The 17,730-nt window shown below is 38.6% G+C and overlaps 1 protein-coding gene and 1 long non-coding RNA gene across 2 annotated transcripts; one reads left to right on the forward strand and one right to left on the reverse strand.

Moving 5' to 3' along the window:
* Positions 1-468: 468 nt before the first annotated feature.
* Positions 469-16,368, reverse strand: plp2b (proteolipid protein 2b). Its single transcript, XM_046870994.1, has 5 exons — positions 16,054-16,368; positions 3,703-3,858; positions 2,757-2,855; positions 2,458-2,554; positions 469-1,854 (listed from the first exon to the last, which is right to left on the reverse strand). Exons 1-5 carry the CDS (start codon positions 16,141-16,143, stop codon positions 1,847-1,849), a joined length of 450 nt encoding a protein of 149 aa, XP_046726950.1. The 5' UTR covers positions 16,144-16,368; the 3' UTR covers positions 469-1,846.
* On the forward strand, positions 16,181-17,729 carry LOC124399801. The gene is made up of 2 exons (XR_006928279.1): positions 16,181-16,306; positions 17,321-17,729. It is a non-coding gene; the product is annotated as an uncharacterized LOC124399801 (long non-coding RNA).
* Position 17,730: the final 1 nt, after the last annotated feature.

Genomic DNA, 17,730 nt, shown 5'->3' on the forward strand with positions numbered 1-17,730 from the left:
TGTAGTAATAACACAATAAGGCAACATGCTGCTTCCTATTTAGATGGATTCTCATCAGCTTACATGGAGGGAATCCACACTTGCTCCATGCAGTCTAACTACAATGATACCCAACAAGGCTCAATGCCTGGCCCCTGGGACTCCATTTATTCCCATTCTTTTGCTGAGGTCTTTTCTGGGACTGTGATTACTCTTACTCTCTGAACCAGTGAACCAGGATGAAGATGCATCTACTGATAGACTTAACAACACATTTCTGTAAATGACAAAAAAAAAGTAATCTATCAAATGCCAGAATTCTAAATGTAAACTTCTCTTTATAGACACAAGGTGGTGCTGTTTTCACCAATTTCAGTTTCTATTGGCTGTACCACAAATTCTTGTGCTTGGTTATACCATTTTTATTCTACATTGCTCGATTGAAGAAAAAATAAAAGAAACAGTGATATTAGAACGGTGACAATAAAATAAAACACTGCTTAATGTCTTTATTTCCATTGTTATTAAGAACTAACATAAAAAAAATATATATATACTGAACATTGGAAGAAAGGTGTATCCTGAGTATGTTGACAAAAAAGTCTTAAGGCACTCTGTTACATTACGGGCAACTAATATTGAAAATGATCTTTTTCAACTGTAAAAGGATAAAACTAAGACTGTGTACAAAGCATTAAAGCATATTAACCTCATTATCCTCAAAAAACAAACCATGAATAAAACAACAACAACGTGAGGTTTTCATAAACAAAGATGCATCACATAAAACAATAGGAAACACAGAAGTTTCTTTAAATATAGTGTGTAAATCATGGAAAAAAAATCAAAGTCAAATAATGCACAGAAACAATTTAGACCAGATCACCAATTAAAGACAGAAGTGTGTAATCAGAGATGGAGTGAGTAAATAGCAATGTACGTTATAGAGCCAATTATTTACTAACAGGTGAGTGAAGCTGGGTTCAGGATTAATTCCTGTTGTGTACAGCGGACATTTTTAACACAAAAAAAACCTCCTTTTTACGACTCGGTTCAGCGATTCATACATCAGGGTGTTAGCACCTTTGATTTCCTGTCACTGGTGAAGGAAAATGAAGAAAAACTCTAATTAAATGAAATACTAATAAACAATTAGAAAGATTTCTTTGCCAAAACACTGTTATAAATGTTATATTACTACTACTATTCATTTGACAGCTAGTAATGTACTTAAATAACTCAACACAAACATTAAACAAAATGAACTATCCGATTACTTCAGATTAAATGTTTTAATTGAACGCACAACAATAACCTATTCAATAATCAAATATTAGTTTTCAGAATCAATTGTAGCTGTAACATTCGGCCAATTCAAGTGAACGTTGTATTTGAAACAGACTCAACACAGCTCCAAACCCAAACTGAACCAGAGTTTCTTATTTTCACTTCCCTTTTCCTAGTGTGATGCTTCCTTGGTCTCTTGGGCAAGATGGACTGTATTTTTTTTATAAATATATAAATTGAATCATTCTTCTTCACTCCCTTTAGTATTTCCTAATCATGTGATCACAATGACATCACATGACGTTAAAAGAAGCCTTCTGGTGTAACCTAAATAATAGTGCTACAACGGCTGAAATATTTGCCAAATAAAATAAAATAAAACTTTGGGCTTAAATACTGCAAATATTTCAGCCTTTTTGTGTCCTTTTTGTTTTTTCCACGACATTGCGCAGCATCCGCAATTCCACATCAGTGACCTCATCATACCCATCAACTGTTGAAATTCTTAGTTTGCCATGTTTCAGTCCCTTGTTTCTTCCAACTTCTTCCCAAACAGGTGCTGTTGCTGTTATAATGATGTTCAAGCATCTGTGAAGTAGAAGAAGGAGAAAATATGAAAAAACAGACAAAAGAAACTACACAATATATAAAACCTGCTTAAATCTGCCTACATTTTCAAATCACATGATCATTCAGTAATATATCGTCTGACCTGCGTGTACAAAGGATATGGACAAAAGTATTTGGACACCTGACTTTCCAGCAATATGTGGTTTTTTCCCCAAAAATGTTACCACACACTTGTTGGACGCACTTGTTTCGGATGCTGTAGCAATATATTCTTTCTTTACTTGCACTAGGAGACCCAAATCTCTTTCAGCGTGAAAATACCCTTTGTACTCCATGTGAGCTCAATTAAGATATGGTTTACATGGTTTGGAGGTAGTTGAATTAAAACGCTGACTGCACTACAGGCCTCCTCACCCTACATCAGTGCCTGACTTTACGAACACCTGTGAGGCAAAATGGGCAGAAATCTTCACGAGCACACTTCAAAATCGAATGGAAAATCTTCCCAGAAGAGTGGATTTAATATAACAGCAAATGGGGACTAAATGTGGAATGTTTTAAAAAAACCACATAGGAATCTTATAGGTAAAGTGTCCACAAACTTTTGACCCTATAGTGTACCTGTGGAAACAGTCGATCGCCCTCGGGTGCTCCTGATTTCTGTAATAAGTGTGTAGGTATCATAACTAAACAAAATGCCAGCAATAAGTCCAAACACCTATAACAGATAAAAGCACAGATTATCCATTGAGACATTTGTTTTTTTTTTTACAGTTTGTTATTCTTGGGTTCAAAGAAGATTGACCTGAACATTAAGTTTCAAATTGCGATCGCTGGTTTACATTTTTTATTAGAAAATGTAGACATTTAGTAGTGGCGTATTAATAGCGAACGATAAATCTATAAGGAAATGTTCTAACCCCTCCTGCGATGCGTGCTCCGTCTCCGGCTCCTGCGATCAAACAAATCAAAGAGGTCAAGATGTACAGCACTGCACCAATCACAGCGCGGAAGAAGTCCTAAAGCAGGCGAGACAACAAAGCTTTGTTTAGGTTTAGTTCTGTCTGGGTGTTTCTGCACATTCAGCACACTCCGATTTTTCTCTCCGGCGTATACAGTACCAGTCGATAGTTTGGACACGCTTTTTTTTTCTTTGTATTGTTTTCAACATTGTGCGTTAATACTGAACACAATGAAAGAACCTATCTGGAATTATATAGGAAAGTGTTTATTTCGATGGCATTCTTTCATCAGATTCACGAGACAGTCAACTAGTTTTCATTTCACAGGTGAGAGTTCATTTGTGACATTTCTCGCTTCAGTCAATCAGTGGTTTTGTGCAGAAGATTACAATGGTAAAAATAAAAAAAAATAAAAATAAAAAACTCAATGAAGGAGAAGCATGTCCAAATTTATTGTAGTACTCTACACTATTAGCATATTGTAAAAAAGAATAAATATATCGACAAAACTGACATTTCCAGCCATATGTGGTGCTTCTGTTGTTACAGAGTTAAAAGCGCATAATTGTATGGGACGTCTCTGGATGTGGAAACATTACATTTTCTCCTCACTTTTTTCTTCCCAATGCTGTTCCAGCCTGACAATGCTCCTGTGCACAAAGCCAGCACTTTTGTTAGATCTTTTCATCTAAATGATATCAAATCGAACTAAAATCTAAATGCGCTAAACCAGGTGCTGTGGTGTTTAAGAGAGGTGTTGAGAAAACAACCCATGTTTGATAAGAAATCTATGTGCACTAAGAACGTCCTTCTTGCAGTTTCACATGATCAATTCTTAAGTTCCTCCTCAATAATGTTCTTGCTGGCACCTAAATGGAGATAAAAGGACTCGTGTGCTACTTACAGTCCAAAGCCAGTTGACGAGCAGGAATTGTTTATCCAGCTCCATCATGAAGATGCCGAAGAAAATGGCGGCGAAGATCAGCTCGCAAATCCCCACCGTCGAATATCCGTTATACAGTGACGCTGCGTAACAGATGGTGACGATAAGGCTTAGGAGCTACAAAGAAAAAAAGAAAGATAAAACACGACAGGTTTAGAGATTCTGTAATATGGTTTACAAATATTGTTGTGTGTTTAAACTCATATTGTCATTTACCCGTTCCTACACACTATATAACTATCGCAAGACAGCTCCCAGCCAGGGATACAAACACTTGCTTCCTCTGAGACAACAGCTTCCTCTTAGCAACCTCCAGCAACACACGCAAGAAGTAATGTCTGGCCTCTTCCACATACATGACCACCTGTGATTGACCACACTCACACAATCTATGGCTACAGATATCTGTCGGAGTTTAGAGATTCAGCCTTTCCTTTGTTAAAATGGTATCACACCATTCATTACATAATTGTTTTTCACAGTTTCAGTATCAGTCGTATATATAATAGTGATATGTGATTCACATCTCGATGCATTACGGTTCGATAGCGATTCAAAACTATGAAGCTATGCAATTCAATATGGTACATAGTTTGCTTTTGTTTGGGTTCAGACACCATAATTACTAAAAACAGAGTATTTTTACGAGCTGCCCTCTCATCCGAAAATGTAAAAAGGCTTGTGTAAGTCAACTGCTCAGTGCAAAGAAGAGAAGCGATGGAACCTGGTATTCCTATGTTTTTTTTTTTACGTATCTAATAGAGATGAAGTTCTTTGAAAAACATATATTACCTTTAAAACATGCTCTATGCTGAGTATGGTTTCACTAATAATAAACATTTGCATAAAGCATCCATATTTGTCCATGCTGATTAGAGAATTAAAAACTTGAAAAGTATCAATTTAAGATACATTTAGGAGAGATGTGCGATTAATTACGAGTTTACTCATGGCAACCATGAGATTAATCCCGATTAAATATTTTAAATGATTGACAGCTCCATATATATATATATATATATATATATATATATATATATATATATATATATATATATATACACATACACACACATATATAGCGTCTGGGGTCAAAAATTAGTTCTTCAATCGATCCAAAAGACTTCAGCATTTATTAAAACATGTCATGTGCGCAGTCATATCCATTCACACCTATATTCATCTCACACTTTGAACAGCCTACTCGCATGACCACACACCGTCTCAATAATGCTGATGTCACACCCATAGTGCCACCATTGCCTTTCTTGTTTCGTGTTGTATAAATAGTGGATGTCACATTCCAGTGCCCATAGTAGCCTGCTGCATTACTCACACACCAACACAACCTCCCATTTGTTCTTAGGTGTCTTTTTTAGCACCCACCGTGCAAATTTTTTGTCTCCCTCACAGTTTGTGGGGGGCTATTAAAATTGTTTAGGACTAAACCATGGTGAAAAAGGAGCGAAGAGACGGCTCTTGTTCCCTCTGCATTCCACACCCCATGCTAAAGTTGGGGGGGTTGTGTATGACTGAGCCTTATAAGATTTCATATGAAGAATCCTGACTATTACTGAAGAGTTATGAAGTGCTAAAAATACTCAATTCACCTTCAAAACACTGATATATCAGCGTCTATTCAGTATTCTGTGTGAACATGACAAAACACTATTAAACACCATTGAGCTTGTGTAAGCTGCACTGCATGATGCAAGAATTCACAAGTTATCTACAATGTCAAAGGTACAAGAGAGTCAAAGCGACAACTATTTCGCTAATCTGGGTAATGAATCCCTTGCTCCGAGCAAGGACACGACCACAGTGTTTAACCTCTACTTACTATAGTGACTTATCAAGTGCTAAATGTGAGCGCACTGGGTGTTATCCGTTGACAGTTTCATGTCCTAGGTTTCAGGTTCCGATAACTAAGTGTGCAATTACCCGCCTGTGGATCACTGTTGCTACAGTAAACTCAAACGTGTTGATAAAACAAAGACCAAGCGAAATGTCCAGGCTTCTGTGCCCTCCTTAAATGACACAAGTCTAATTACATCTTGTACTTGAAATATCTAATAGCCCACTGTCTTTAGACAAAAATGGTTCTTTTTCAAACTGTATGGCACACAATAGTGTAAGATGCCACTGAATACTGTAGCGTTCCATTTTCCCTTCACTTGAACTAGGAAACTGAAATCTGTTCTCACATGACAATGCCCCCTGTGCACAAAGTGAGCTCCATGAAAATATGACCTCAACCCTAGTGAACACCTTAGGGATGATTTGGAATGTTGACTGCACCCCAGGCCTCCACACCCTACAATTATTTCCACAAGCACACTCCAAAATCTATTAGAGATGAGTGAAGATAATTATAACAGAAATGGGGATGAAATGTGGAACAAGATGTTTAAAAAGCACACAAAGATTGTATGGTCAGGTGTCCACATAGTGTATATTCACTTATTTAAACACCCAATCATGTGGCAGAAGGATGATAAATAATAACATGCAAAGCTCATGACCACATTGCTGGATTGAGGAAGCTGATGGTGATATGTCGAGGCAGATGGGCTACAGCAGCAGACTTCATGAGTTTCAATAAAAGCATTATGATTGATTGGATGGACAATGGCACAAAAAGCAGTTTTGTTCTATTTAACTCCATGTCTATGCTAATAGATTTAAAATTTTTTGTACCCAAGAAACAAACAAAATCTCCAACGAACATTTAGATCTCTTTGCCGTAATAAAGAAAGCAAAGCTCTATGAACACGAAAAACACCACTTTGCCTGATACACAAATTCACCCTTAATATTACAACCTATGAATGACCATGTTATAACAAGTGGAATTAATGGTGGAACGAATTGAGCAATAAAATCTAACTTTTATTGCTAACTTAAGACAGCAACATCCTGGTAATTAACATGGCATTTCTATCACTTGTGTTGTAAATGTGCTTGTACGCATGCCTCGAAATTAGACAGCGGCAGCTGCTCAGTAATTTGAGGAACTGACAGAAAAATGCGCATTAGAACACTAGTGAAGAGAAAATCTACATTTCCTTTTTGCAAAAACTATTTACCACTTTTGCACTTCTGGTGAAAGATGCAGTGCTCGTCATGTAGTTTACTATGTATTCTTTGAACTATTTATGGCAATTAGTTTTGCTTGACTGAGTTATGAATGAAGTAATCTAAGCCTTGGACTGCCTGGTACATTTCCACTATACTTGTAAATGTATATAAAATACACAGAATGTCTTTTGCTCTACTGCCCGAATCATTGCTTTTTTATACACTTTGAGAAACAAAAGAAGAGTGAAAAATGTATGTGTGAAGGGGGAAGAGTTCATTATTGCCACTGCCATCAAGCAGTTCCTGACTTCACAGCTGGTAATGTTATTACATCCTGCTGTATTCTCATTAAACCTGAACCAGTGGAAACCCTCATCCTGTCTTTAGTAGACTACCAGTAAAACACTATTTGAATGCATGAATATATGCAAATCACATATATGAGTTTCGTAATACAGCTTCGCTTCAGTGCCGCACAAGTAAATGAAAAATTGCATCATATTCTTTTGCACAAAAAATATTACTTATTGTTCTCAATACAGCTGATTTCTGTGACACAAACTGTTATGGCTGACCCACATCTCACTTAACATTCCCAATCCTCATTCATCCTGTAATGACAGTTTTCCTGTTACATGGTGTGCAGCTGTCCAGCTACCACCTACTGAACAATAGTGCATTTGGTTATTTATTAATTTCAGCTGGTAAATTATTCACAGTTATTTTGTCATGTCTAAAAGCAGGCGACAATTACCCCTACTTGGTCCAAGGTCTGGTTTCATGCCTAGTTTATCTTAATAGCATTAGTCAGAGCATGGTTTCTTACTCATCCCGGTTATACTGTGTTACGCTACATTTGTAATTCTGTTGGTAACTCATCAACATTACGGGAACCCCCCGTAAATAGGATAAAAAAATGTAACCTAAAATGAAGTGTTTTGCATTTAAGCTCAATAGCATCCACTCCATTCAACAGCTATCACTCAACAGCACACCTTAACAGTGATGGAACTTTAATCAGAATCAGAAAGAGCTTTATTGCCAAGTAATTAAGGAATTTGTTTTGGTAATAGAAGCTTCCGGTTGCACATTTTTAAAGTAAAACAGAAATTAAGGAGAAAAAAAAACAAAAAAAAACCAAGGCAAATCAATTAAGAAGATTAAAGGTATAAAAGTTATTGCACAGTATAAAAGTTATTGCACAGTATAAAAGTTATTGCACAGTATAAATGAGTAAAGTAGTATTGCACATATGTTTTATTATATTGCACAATGGGGAGAGCGTTTAAGCGTTTTATTTTAATTTTTTTTATTGTGTTAATGAGGTAGATTGCCTGAGGGAAGAAACTTTTCCTGTGTCTGGCTGTCTTGGTGCTTGGCTCTGTAGCGTAATGAATGGGCATCCGGTCTAACCCAATGGGAGCTGGGGGATTCCCTTTTAAATCTGGTTCCTCCCAAGGTTTCCCCCTCCTACCATTTTTTGGATAGCATTTCTTTGCCCCACTCGCAAACAGCTTACTCATTAGGGATATTCTTAAAATTATAAGTAGCAAACATACAGACACTAAACTTTTCGATTCCTTTATACAACTTTACAACCTCATTATCTCTGTAATGAGAATGTTAACTGTTGGAAGTGCAATACAGCACACATAATGTGAATATGTACTGAATATGGGGATACTGTACAATATATTTCACCCCATTTTTATTTGAACTTGTTTTTGCTAATTCCAATTTGCACTAGTTTTCGAAAGACGAAAGGATTTAAATATATGAATATATTAATGTACAGATGATAACTTCATTTCCATTTTAGAATTCCTTGCATAGCATGAATAACAGCTTTACATATTCTACACACACACACACACACACACACTTAGAGTGAGGGGGTCATCCTATTCTATTGTGTGCTTCCAGCTTCAATAACCACAGCTGAAGGTCACAAATTAGGGTACATACTTCACTAGGATCCTAAAGTAAAAAGTTTGTTATTTTAGCTACTCACATGCAACTTCCCAGACTAAACCTTTACATACTAAAAAAGTATAAAAGACGATTGATGACAAGCAGAAAGTACCTGAGAGTGACAGTTAGCACATGCTTCCTGTGAGACATGTGCATCTCATTGCATTTGTGCGGCACATAGCAACCAAATACCCTTGGAAATAAACATCAACTGCCGTCGTCAGAGAGCCATAATATTCCCATAATACACTCTACAGACAAAATTATTGGGATACATGACTTTTCCAGCGATATGTAGTTCCTCCGCAAAACCGTTGCCGCAAAGTTGGAGACACAATTGTATAGGATGCCTTTAGATGAGGTAGCATTAAATTTTCCCATATCTGTTCCATTACAACCCCACTGTGTACACAGCAAGCTCCATGAAGATATGATTTACATTTGGTTGGAAGCTATTAGTGAACACCTCTGGGATGAAGTAGATCACTAAATGTTGATTGGGGTGTTTAAAAGGCACATAGAAATCTTGTTGCCAAACCCATGTCTATATAGTGTAGGGTAGTGGTTTTGAGAGAGTCCTGAGATCTTTCCTTCACAGACAGACATATTCCACAGTGCACAGGTGGTCCTTCGCAGCCACAAAGTGAGTGCTGATTTCGGATGGCCAAACTGCATCAGTCGTAGTTCTGTAGTTTGCTGTATAGTGTGAATTTAAATATCTACAAAACTCTTTAGTCTTGCAGCAACAGTGGCGGTTGATGGGCTGCTGGTGTAAATGTTTATTAATTGTCAAGGGATTAAACACGACAAACAAAACTGTTGCCTAGGAAACGGTGTGTACACACTATACGGAGTCTGAAGTTCACTGGAACTTGTGCCTGTTTTGGGTAATTGCTCTGTTGTGAGATAACACCGGGGGTAAAAAAAATAAACCTGAGGTAATGAGATTGTTTTATCTTTACCCAGTCGAGTCCCAGTTTCAGAGAATGATGAATAATATACAGAGAAGTACCAGTACACTGGAAAAAAGTGTACAACAAAATTGTAGGCTATACCTGCAATTATTTTGTAGTTACCGAGTACTCAAACAAACTAAGCAGATCATCTGGTCTTTTTTTTTTTTCCAGTTTATGTGCCCACTGTAGCCTCGGATTACTATTCTTATTCTTGGCTACTACTTCTTGGATTTCTATTCTTGGCTCACAGAAATCGAACCCTATGTGGTCATCTGTAGCTTGTAGCTCATTCGCCTATGTTTTCTGGTCATGTTGTGCATTCTGAGATGCTTTCCTGCTCAACTCGGTTGTAAAAGGTAGTTACTTTAAAACCACATTAGGCGTCATGTCAGTTTGAACTAGTCCAGCCATTCTAATCTGACTTCTCTCTTTAACAAGGATTATCCTCCTGCACAATTTACTCTATCGATTTCTTTCTAGGGTTCAGAACTGTTGCGAGTGATCAAACCGGTGTTCCTAATCAAGAGTATAAGGGTGTGTTTGGTAAAATAGTTTCTAATATTTAAATATTATGCAAGAGTGTAACTGTCTTATCACACTTCTCGCGACCAATCTCACCCATTCGCTTCATACACAAAAAGGTTAAAGTCCAAAATAACCCAATGCGAATACTTTTTGCGCTCTATTCTAACACGTTCAGCTGGTAAACGAGACTGCCTACAAGGCATTTTTAACTAAATTGACCATCTTAGGGAGTGGTTTGAACTTTTCAGCAGTAGTTGGTTGGGCGAATCTCATGAACATTCCTAAAGTGTTTTTCTTATTGTCAAGTCAAGCTTTACAAAAAAAAAAAAAGAAAAAAAGACAGGCTTTCCAACAGAAGCCTGGCGAAACAGAAAACAAGCATTCTTTTCAACCGACTTTTCTGAACTGATACAAGCATGGGGTCTGTTCATAAATTTTCCTCCAGCACTTTTTCTTTTAATACCCCCTCTGCGAGCTCAATCCGCTTAGCCTGACCGATGTTCGACACCCTCGGCAAACCCTTATGTCTTAATGAAATATAAGCGCTGGGCTGGAAACTCCTCAAGATTGAGGAATGCTACTGAATTTCTTTAGATTGTGAAGCAAGGCTTGGGGTTGATATTTTTAGTGTTTGGAAAACAATTCGAAGTATTCGAGGCAGGTTTACCTGTATTTGTAATACAATTATTCTCCACCAATGAGATCATTCAGTTAAACTTTCAGACGGCTTAGCCACATAAGGAGATGGAATTTTAGTTTCCATTCACCTTGTGGTGCAAAAGTGGCATGTTTACGGAAAATAAACCTTGCACTGCTTCCAAAGCTTTTGCATAGGAAGAAAGATAAAAAGAGAGAAAACGTAAGGAGTTAGAAAGAAGTGATTCAAATTTAATTTATTTGATGCATGATGATGCATGTAAATGTGGCTATTTCTTTAAAAACACAACATGACATTACAGTCAAGCGAAATCTGCACTCCAGATCTGGTTAGCGTTGGGAGCTTCAGGTCAACTAGAAAGCCCAAGCTATTAGATCTTGCGAGGGTGTGATCGTCTCGGGGGTTAAAGGCGCTGCAAGCTGCCAGTCCTCCTTCATACTCATATGTATCGACGCTTTATAAGGAGAAGAGACTGGCACAAGCTGCCTCTGTGAACCTCAGCGGCTGACTGAACTCGAGAAAAACGAACAATGAGTCTCTGTTCGCGCTCACTGCAGACTCCCGCTGCACAGAGATTAGCAAACACTCGTACTTAACACACGCTTTTGATCAACAAGAAACAAATGGAGATGAAACAATGTGCATAACATGTCGATTTGTTTGTGTTCTAAAGTTTCTGAATGATTCCCATGAAGGAGTTGCAATATGATTGTATACAGTGGATATACAAAGTGTGTATATTTAAAAAAAACAAAGACAAAAACATAAATGTCAGACGTCTTACAGCTTTACTGCAATAATCCAACAAACAGAAATCCAGAAAAGAAATTAGGATATAAAGCCTATCACAGCTTTACTGCATAAGCCTGAACATGCCTTTTCTTTGTGGACGCACATTTTGGCTTTATTACAGCATCAGGTCTTTATGAATAAGTCTCTTTCACTTTACACATCTAGACTTTGGAATTTTTTTCCACTCTTCTTAGCAAACATAAAAAGTAAAAGTTTCTTCAAATTGCGAGGGGATCTCCTGTGTGTGGCTCTTTTCAGGTTGTTCCAGAGGTTTCCGATAGGATTGACGTGTGGTCTTTCCATTGCCTCTGTGGTGCCCCATTTTTCTCCACTTACTATAATGGTTTTCCATATGTGACAGTACTGTGACAGTCCAATCAGTGCCCTAAACATTTCACCAAATACTACTTCAACTACTGACTTTTATCTGGTTTTAATCAGCATCACAGTTGATGACAGGTGAATGCCATTTTACCTAAAGGCTTAATTTTAAATGTAAGTGGTTAAACTCTGAGGACAGTTGGAACCCCATTATAAAAAGATGTGCCCACTTTTGCGATCAGAGTGTTGTAGGTTTTTTATTTAAAATGTTTCCAAGTATTAACTATTTCTTTTTTTTTTTTTCTGTTTTTTTTTGTTGGAAGATCACATTAATGATGTAACAAGTCTGACATTTATGTTGTTGGTAATTCTGACTTTATATTTAGAAAAGCTGCAATTACATAAGGGTGTGTAAACCTTTTATAGCCACTGTTTACACTTCTATTCACGTGTGAATGTCAGTAGGAGTAAGACAGTGTTCATGTGCGTGAATGAGAGGGAGGGCGGTGAAGGGGTGCGGTTACAGGGAGAAGAGGTGGAGAAGGTGGAGGATTTTAGGTACCTGGGGTCAAGAGTGCAAAGTAATGGAGAGTGTGTTAGAGAAGTAAAGAAAAGAGTGCAGGCAGGGTGGAGTGGGTGGAGAAGAGTGACAGGAGTGATTTGTGATAGAAGAGTATCTGCGAGAGTGAAAGGGAAAGTTTATAGGACTGTGGTGGGACCTGAGATTTTGTATGGTTTAGAGACAGTGGCATTGAGTAAAAGACAGGAGGTGGAGCTGGAGGTAGCAGAGCTGAAGATGTTGAGGTTTTTGTTGGGAGTGACGACGATGGACAAGATTAGAAATTAGTTTATTAGGGAGGGACAGCGCATGTAGGATGTTTTGGAGACAAGGTGAGGAAGGCAAGATTGAGATGGTTTGGACATGTGCAGAGGAGGGACATGGGGTTTATCTGTAGGAGAATGCTGAGGATGGAGCCACCAGGAAGTAGGAAAAGAGGAAAAGCCAAGAAGGAGGTTTATGGATGTGGTGAAGGAAGACAAGCAGGTAGTTGGTTTTAAAGAGGCAGATGTAGAGGACAGGGGGGTATGGAGACGGTGTGGTGACCTATAATGAGAGCAGCAGCAAGAAAAAGTAGTTTACACTTCTATACTTTTTAAGAGCAATGTATAGTCAATGGACAAAAGATATAAAAAGGTCCTGAGAACCAGTTATGGCTGCTTTTCTTTAGATGTTGCACCACATTGGTAAAAAGATTACTTAGGAAAATTGAAGAATATGTCCTGGATGTGCAGTTTTGTGGGACACAAGCAGACTTGATAGCATGGCTCTGATTAGCAGCCACTCCGGATGAAGGCGATATCAGTAAACAGAACATTCTGAGATTACTGGTGCACAGGAAGCAGTCGGACGGAAAAAAGCGTGATGTGAAACTGTATAAAAACAGAGACTCACAAAATGCTATGCTGACTATGGACTAGACTTAAGACTTATCTATTTCTCAGTAAAGAAAACATCTTTGTCATCTCAAGGGAAGAATGTTGCAGCTTAGTGCTGAATTAGCTCCAATCATGTGCGATTCAGCAAGACTTCAAGAGGGAAAGGAAGTTACACATTCATTTGCTGGGACATGTTGTCCAAAGTGTCATGCTCCTTTTTTGCTGGTGGTGGTGGTGGTGGTGGTGGTAGGGGGGGGGTGTCTGCAAACTCTGGCTCCACTGTAAGTCACAGTGACATTAGCCAATCATGGGAGATCAGGCATGAGGGAAAGGGCAGAGTTTTGTTACAATGCCCTGTAAAGCAGCATGGTCAGCAAAATTCTCATACTTGGGTGAAATGCTCTTGCTTGAAAAAGTACTTCAGCATCAAAAATAAAGAACTAATCTATAAGAACTACATTTTCCTGGACATTATACATATTTAAGGAGAGCATTTTTGTGGTTCCAGACTTACACTAACTTGTGGTTCCACACTTTACAAACTTTCACCAGAACCACAGGTTTAGACCGGTTCTCGTTTAGCGCAATTTATGTATTCAAGTGGCGAGGAATGGTTTTTTTTTTCCTTTCCTTGAACGCATTTAAATATAGTCAAAGTTTCCTAAAATGAAAAAACACTCTTAGAAAATGTATTTAAGTACACCAACGCTGGTAGCAGTCACATGACAGAAGAGGGTTGGCTGGTGGGTGGTGAGAGAAAACTGTGGAGAACGTGTTCATATAATACTGTATTCATCACTGCAGGAATTATGTAACAGAAGACTATTTGCTTTGATAAATCCGGGTGGTGACTTGGAAGCATATACTCAAATAAAAAAAATGACCAATCCGTATTATAGTTAATCATCTATGACGTTTAAAAGTGATCTTATTATCTTAAATATGGCTCAAGTGAAGGAATACATCAGCTCTAATGTGTACTGTGGTAGACATTTGGAACCTGAAATACCATGGAGGTATTATGGTTTTAGAATCTTGCAAATCCAGATGCCACATGTTCCTGCTTCTTATTTAAAGCAGTTCCTTCCTTGTTGAAACTTGAGCAATTTTTTTTTTACCCAGCCACTATGCCATTGCATTACGTCTACTCTATTCTGGGAGAAAGCCGCTGGACAGCAGGGCGGGACTGAATCCAATCCAATCTTCGTATTAGTTTTGTGACTTTCCTGTCATTTACAGTCATCTTTAAAGAAGTCTGATGTTTTGTGTAATAATTCTGCACGTTTAGCATGTATAATAATAAAACTGTTAAAAATGGGTAATGATTACTTCAACGATCGTGCCTGTTAAAGTCTGAAAATGTGAAAGATTCACAGTCGTTTGTTTCCCATTCATCGGAAAGCTGCACCACCAACACAAAGCTGTCGAATTTCTCAATCCCTGTGATAATAAATGCTTTACGACGTACTGATTCTTATCACCGTTTCTTTATATGAGCATCCGGAGTAACCACAGGCACTGATGGGTGTACGGCACGGGCAGGAAACTACATCCTGATTTCATTGAAAGTTACATCCATGTTAACTCATTTCTCTAATGACTTTACTTTTTCTTTACTGTTTACCGCAAATGACTGCACGTTACTTTACTGCGTTTTTTCCCCACTGTATCCTTCTCCTGGCATTGAGTTTGGTAGGAAAACTACAACCACTTTTATGTGATCTGGCCAAGATTCACTGGCAAAAACTTTACACCAAGTAACTGTCTGATTTTGCTGCCTTCAGTGAACACTGTGCGTCTTGAAGCATTTCTGATGATTGGACCGGTTGGTTTTAATATAATACAGTCTGCCAGATGAAAAACTGCATGAAAGAATGTGTGGCTGGCATTAGTAAGCATGAACCAAGCGGCATATCAGGGCATTTAGGAGAAAGTGTGTGGCGTTTTGAATGAAGCCAACAGGTGTGCCCCTTGACCTCAGCAACACATGGCCTCAGCAACACCTGTCACACACTTGTGTTTAAGAGTCAGGGTTTTTTTTTTTTGCTATTATTAACTGTGATAAGAGATAAAATGTGTTTCAGTTAACACAGCTAACATTTCTAATGCTGTCCAAACAGTATCTATACAGACAGACAGACAGACAGACAGACATATAGATAGATACTGTTAGCATACATATAGCATACATACACTGTGTGTGTGTGTGTGTGTGTGTGTGTGTGTGTGAGTGTGTGTGTGTGTGTGTGTGTGTGAGTGGGTGTGTGTGTGTGTGTGTGTGTGTGTCTTGGACTTTGTTTCTTGTTTTAACTTTCAATGTAATCCTTTAATACAAACTTAATACGGAAAGAAACTGTAGGTGGGCGGAGCCAGAAAGCGTCATAGTTGTTTTTTTCTGAATAAAATGCGTTGAAACGCAGTAAAAAAATTGTTGCTTCTTCTAACATTAAATACTAAATGAAAAACAAACGCATTATAAATAAGTTTAGACTTGTACAGGTCGCAGTGAGGGGACACGAACACTGTGTCTTTATAAACATAAGTAATGGCGAAGAAGGAAATAATGAGTCTCACCATCTCCCCCGCCAGTATGGTTCCTTTCCGAGTCCGGACATAAGTCTTCAGTTTCTCCATAACACTCGGTCCTGCTTCTGTTTCTGACATTTTTAATACCGGGGTCCCAGTCAGAGCCTTTAGAAGGTTATAGATTTAGAACCTCAGGAGGAAAATGTTTCTCTCTCTGTTTATCTCCAACAGGAGGAAAATAAGTGCAGAAGAAGCAGCAGAACCAGAGCTGAAGTGAGCAGTTACCGAGTCTCAACTCGAGGTAACGGGGCGTCGGCTTGCTTTCTCTCTCTCTCTCTCTCTCTCTCTCTCTCTCTCTCTCTTTCTCTCACTCCCTTCTTTCTCTCTCTCTCTCACACGCCTTTCTCTCTCTCTCTCTCTCTTCTCTCACTCCTTCTTTCTCTCTCTCTCTCACACGCCTTCTCTCTCTCTCTCTCTCTCTCTCTCTCTCTCTCTCTTTCTCTCACTCCATTCTTTCTCTCTCACACACGCCTTCTCTCTCTCTCTCTCTCACTTCTTTCTCTCTCTCTCACACACGCCTTCTCTCTCTCTCTCTCTCTCTCTCTCTCTCTCTCTCTCTCTCTCTCTCTCTCTCTCACACGCCTTTCTCTCTCTCTCTCTCTCTCTCTCTCTCTCTCTCTCTCTCACTACCTTCTTTCTCTCTCTCACACACGCCTTTCTCTCTCTCTCTCTCTCTCTCTCTCTCTCTCTCTCTCTCTCTCTCTCTCTCTCTCTCTTTCCTTTCTCTCACACACACACTCCTTTCTCTGTCTCTCTCTCTCTCTCTCTCTCTCCTTTCTCTCACACACACACTCTTCTCTGTCTCTCTCTCTCTCTCTCTCTCTCTTCTCTCTCTCTCTCTCTCTCTCTCTCTCTCTCTCTCTCACACTCCTTACTCTCTCTCTCTCTCTCTCTCTCTCTCTCTCTCACTCCTTTCTCTATCTCTCTCACTTCTTTCTCTCTCTCTCTCTCTCTCTCTCTCTCTCTCTCACTCTCTGTCTCTCACTCCTTTCTCTCTCTCTCTCACTCTCTCCCTCACTCCTTTGTCTTCTCTCTCTCTCTCTCTCTCTCTCTCTCTATCTCTTTCTCTCCCTCTCTTTTTCTCTCTCCATTCTTCTCTTCATAAGGGTTGCATAAGGGTCAGATATGAAGAATGTTTGAAAGTATACTGTATATGAATTTTATGGGTTGCCAAGTCCACGTTTTGTGCAACGAATATGTACATTATATTGTGTGTGACCGCTGGTTTTGGTTTTATTTTTGCGTGTTTTGGCAGCAGGATGTACACAACCGATACACGGGAAATGACACCGAGTGCACCAGAGGCGCAAGATTTCAGTGGAAAAAAAACGTTGAGGCTCGACATTGTTTTGTGTTTCAGATGGCTGTTTACATGTTAAACATGTTGCACTGTGTAAATATTGGACATGAATGTGTGTAATGTATGTTGCAGAGTGAAACTCTGACTCTAACACTGCAGGTGTTTTCTTTAGATAGAAAGATAGGACTTGAGAAGCGATTTAAAATAGTTCTGTACAAAGAAATGATTGTATTTGACTGGTTTGTGTGTGACTTTTGTAAACAGCTGGAAACAGATAGTCCGCTAAATTCCACTAAGAGCGTAATGTCTCCCTCTTGTGGTCATTGAGCAAAATCAATCTACATTAAAATAATGTTTTAATGTGT

Source organism: Silurus meridionalis, chromosome 17 (assembly GCF_014805685.1).
Source record: "Silurus meridionalis isolate SWU-2019-XX chromosome 17, ASM1480568v1, whole genome shotgun sequence".
NCBI classification, from domain to species: Eukaryota; Metazoa; Chordata; class Actinopteri; order Siluriformes; family Siluridae; genus Silurus; species Silurus meridionalis.

Excerpts from the sequence above, each read along its gene's own strand:
- plp2b (XM_046870994.1), bottom strand. The coding sequence starts at position 16,143 with ATGTCAGAAACAGAAGCAGGACCGAGTGTTATGGAGAAACTGAAGACT. Across the intron at positions 3,859-16,053 it reads CCATACTGGCGGGGGAGATG|CTCCTAAGCCTTATCGTCAC; the intron begins GTGAGACTCATT and ends TTTTCTTTGTAG. Across the intron at positions 2,856-3,702 it reads TCGTCAACTGGCTTTGGACT|GACTTCTTCCGCGCTGTGAT; the intron begins GTAAGTAGCACA and ends CGCCTGCTTTAG.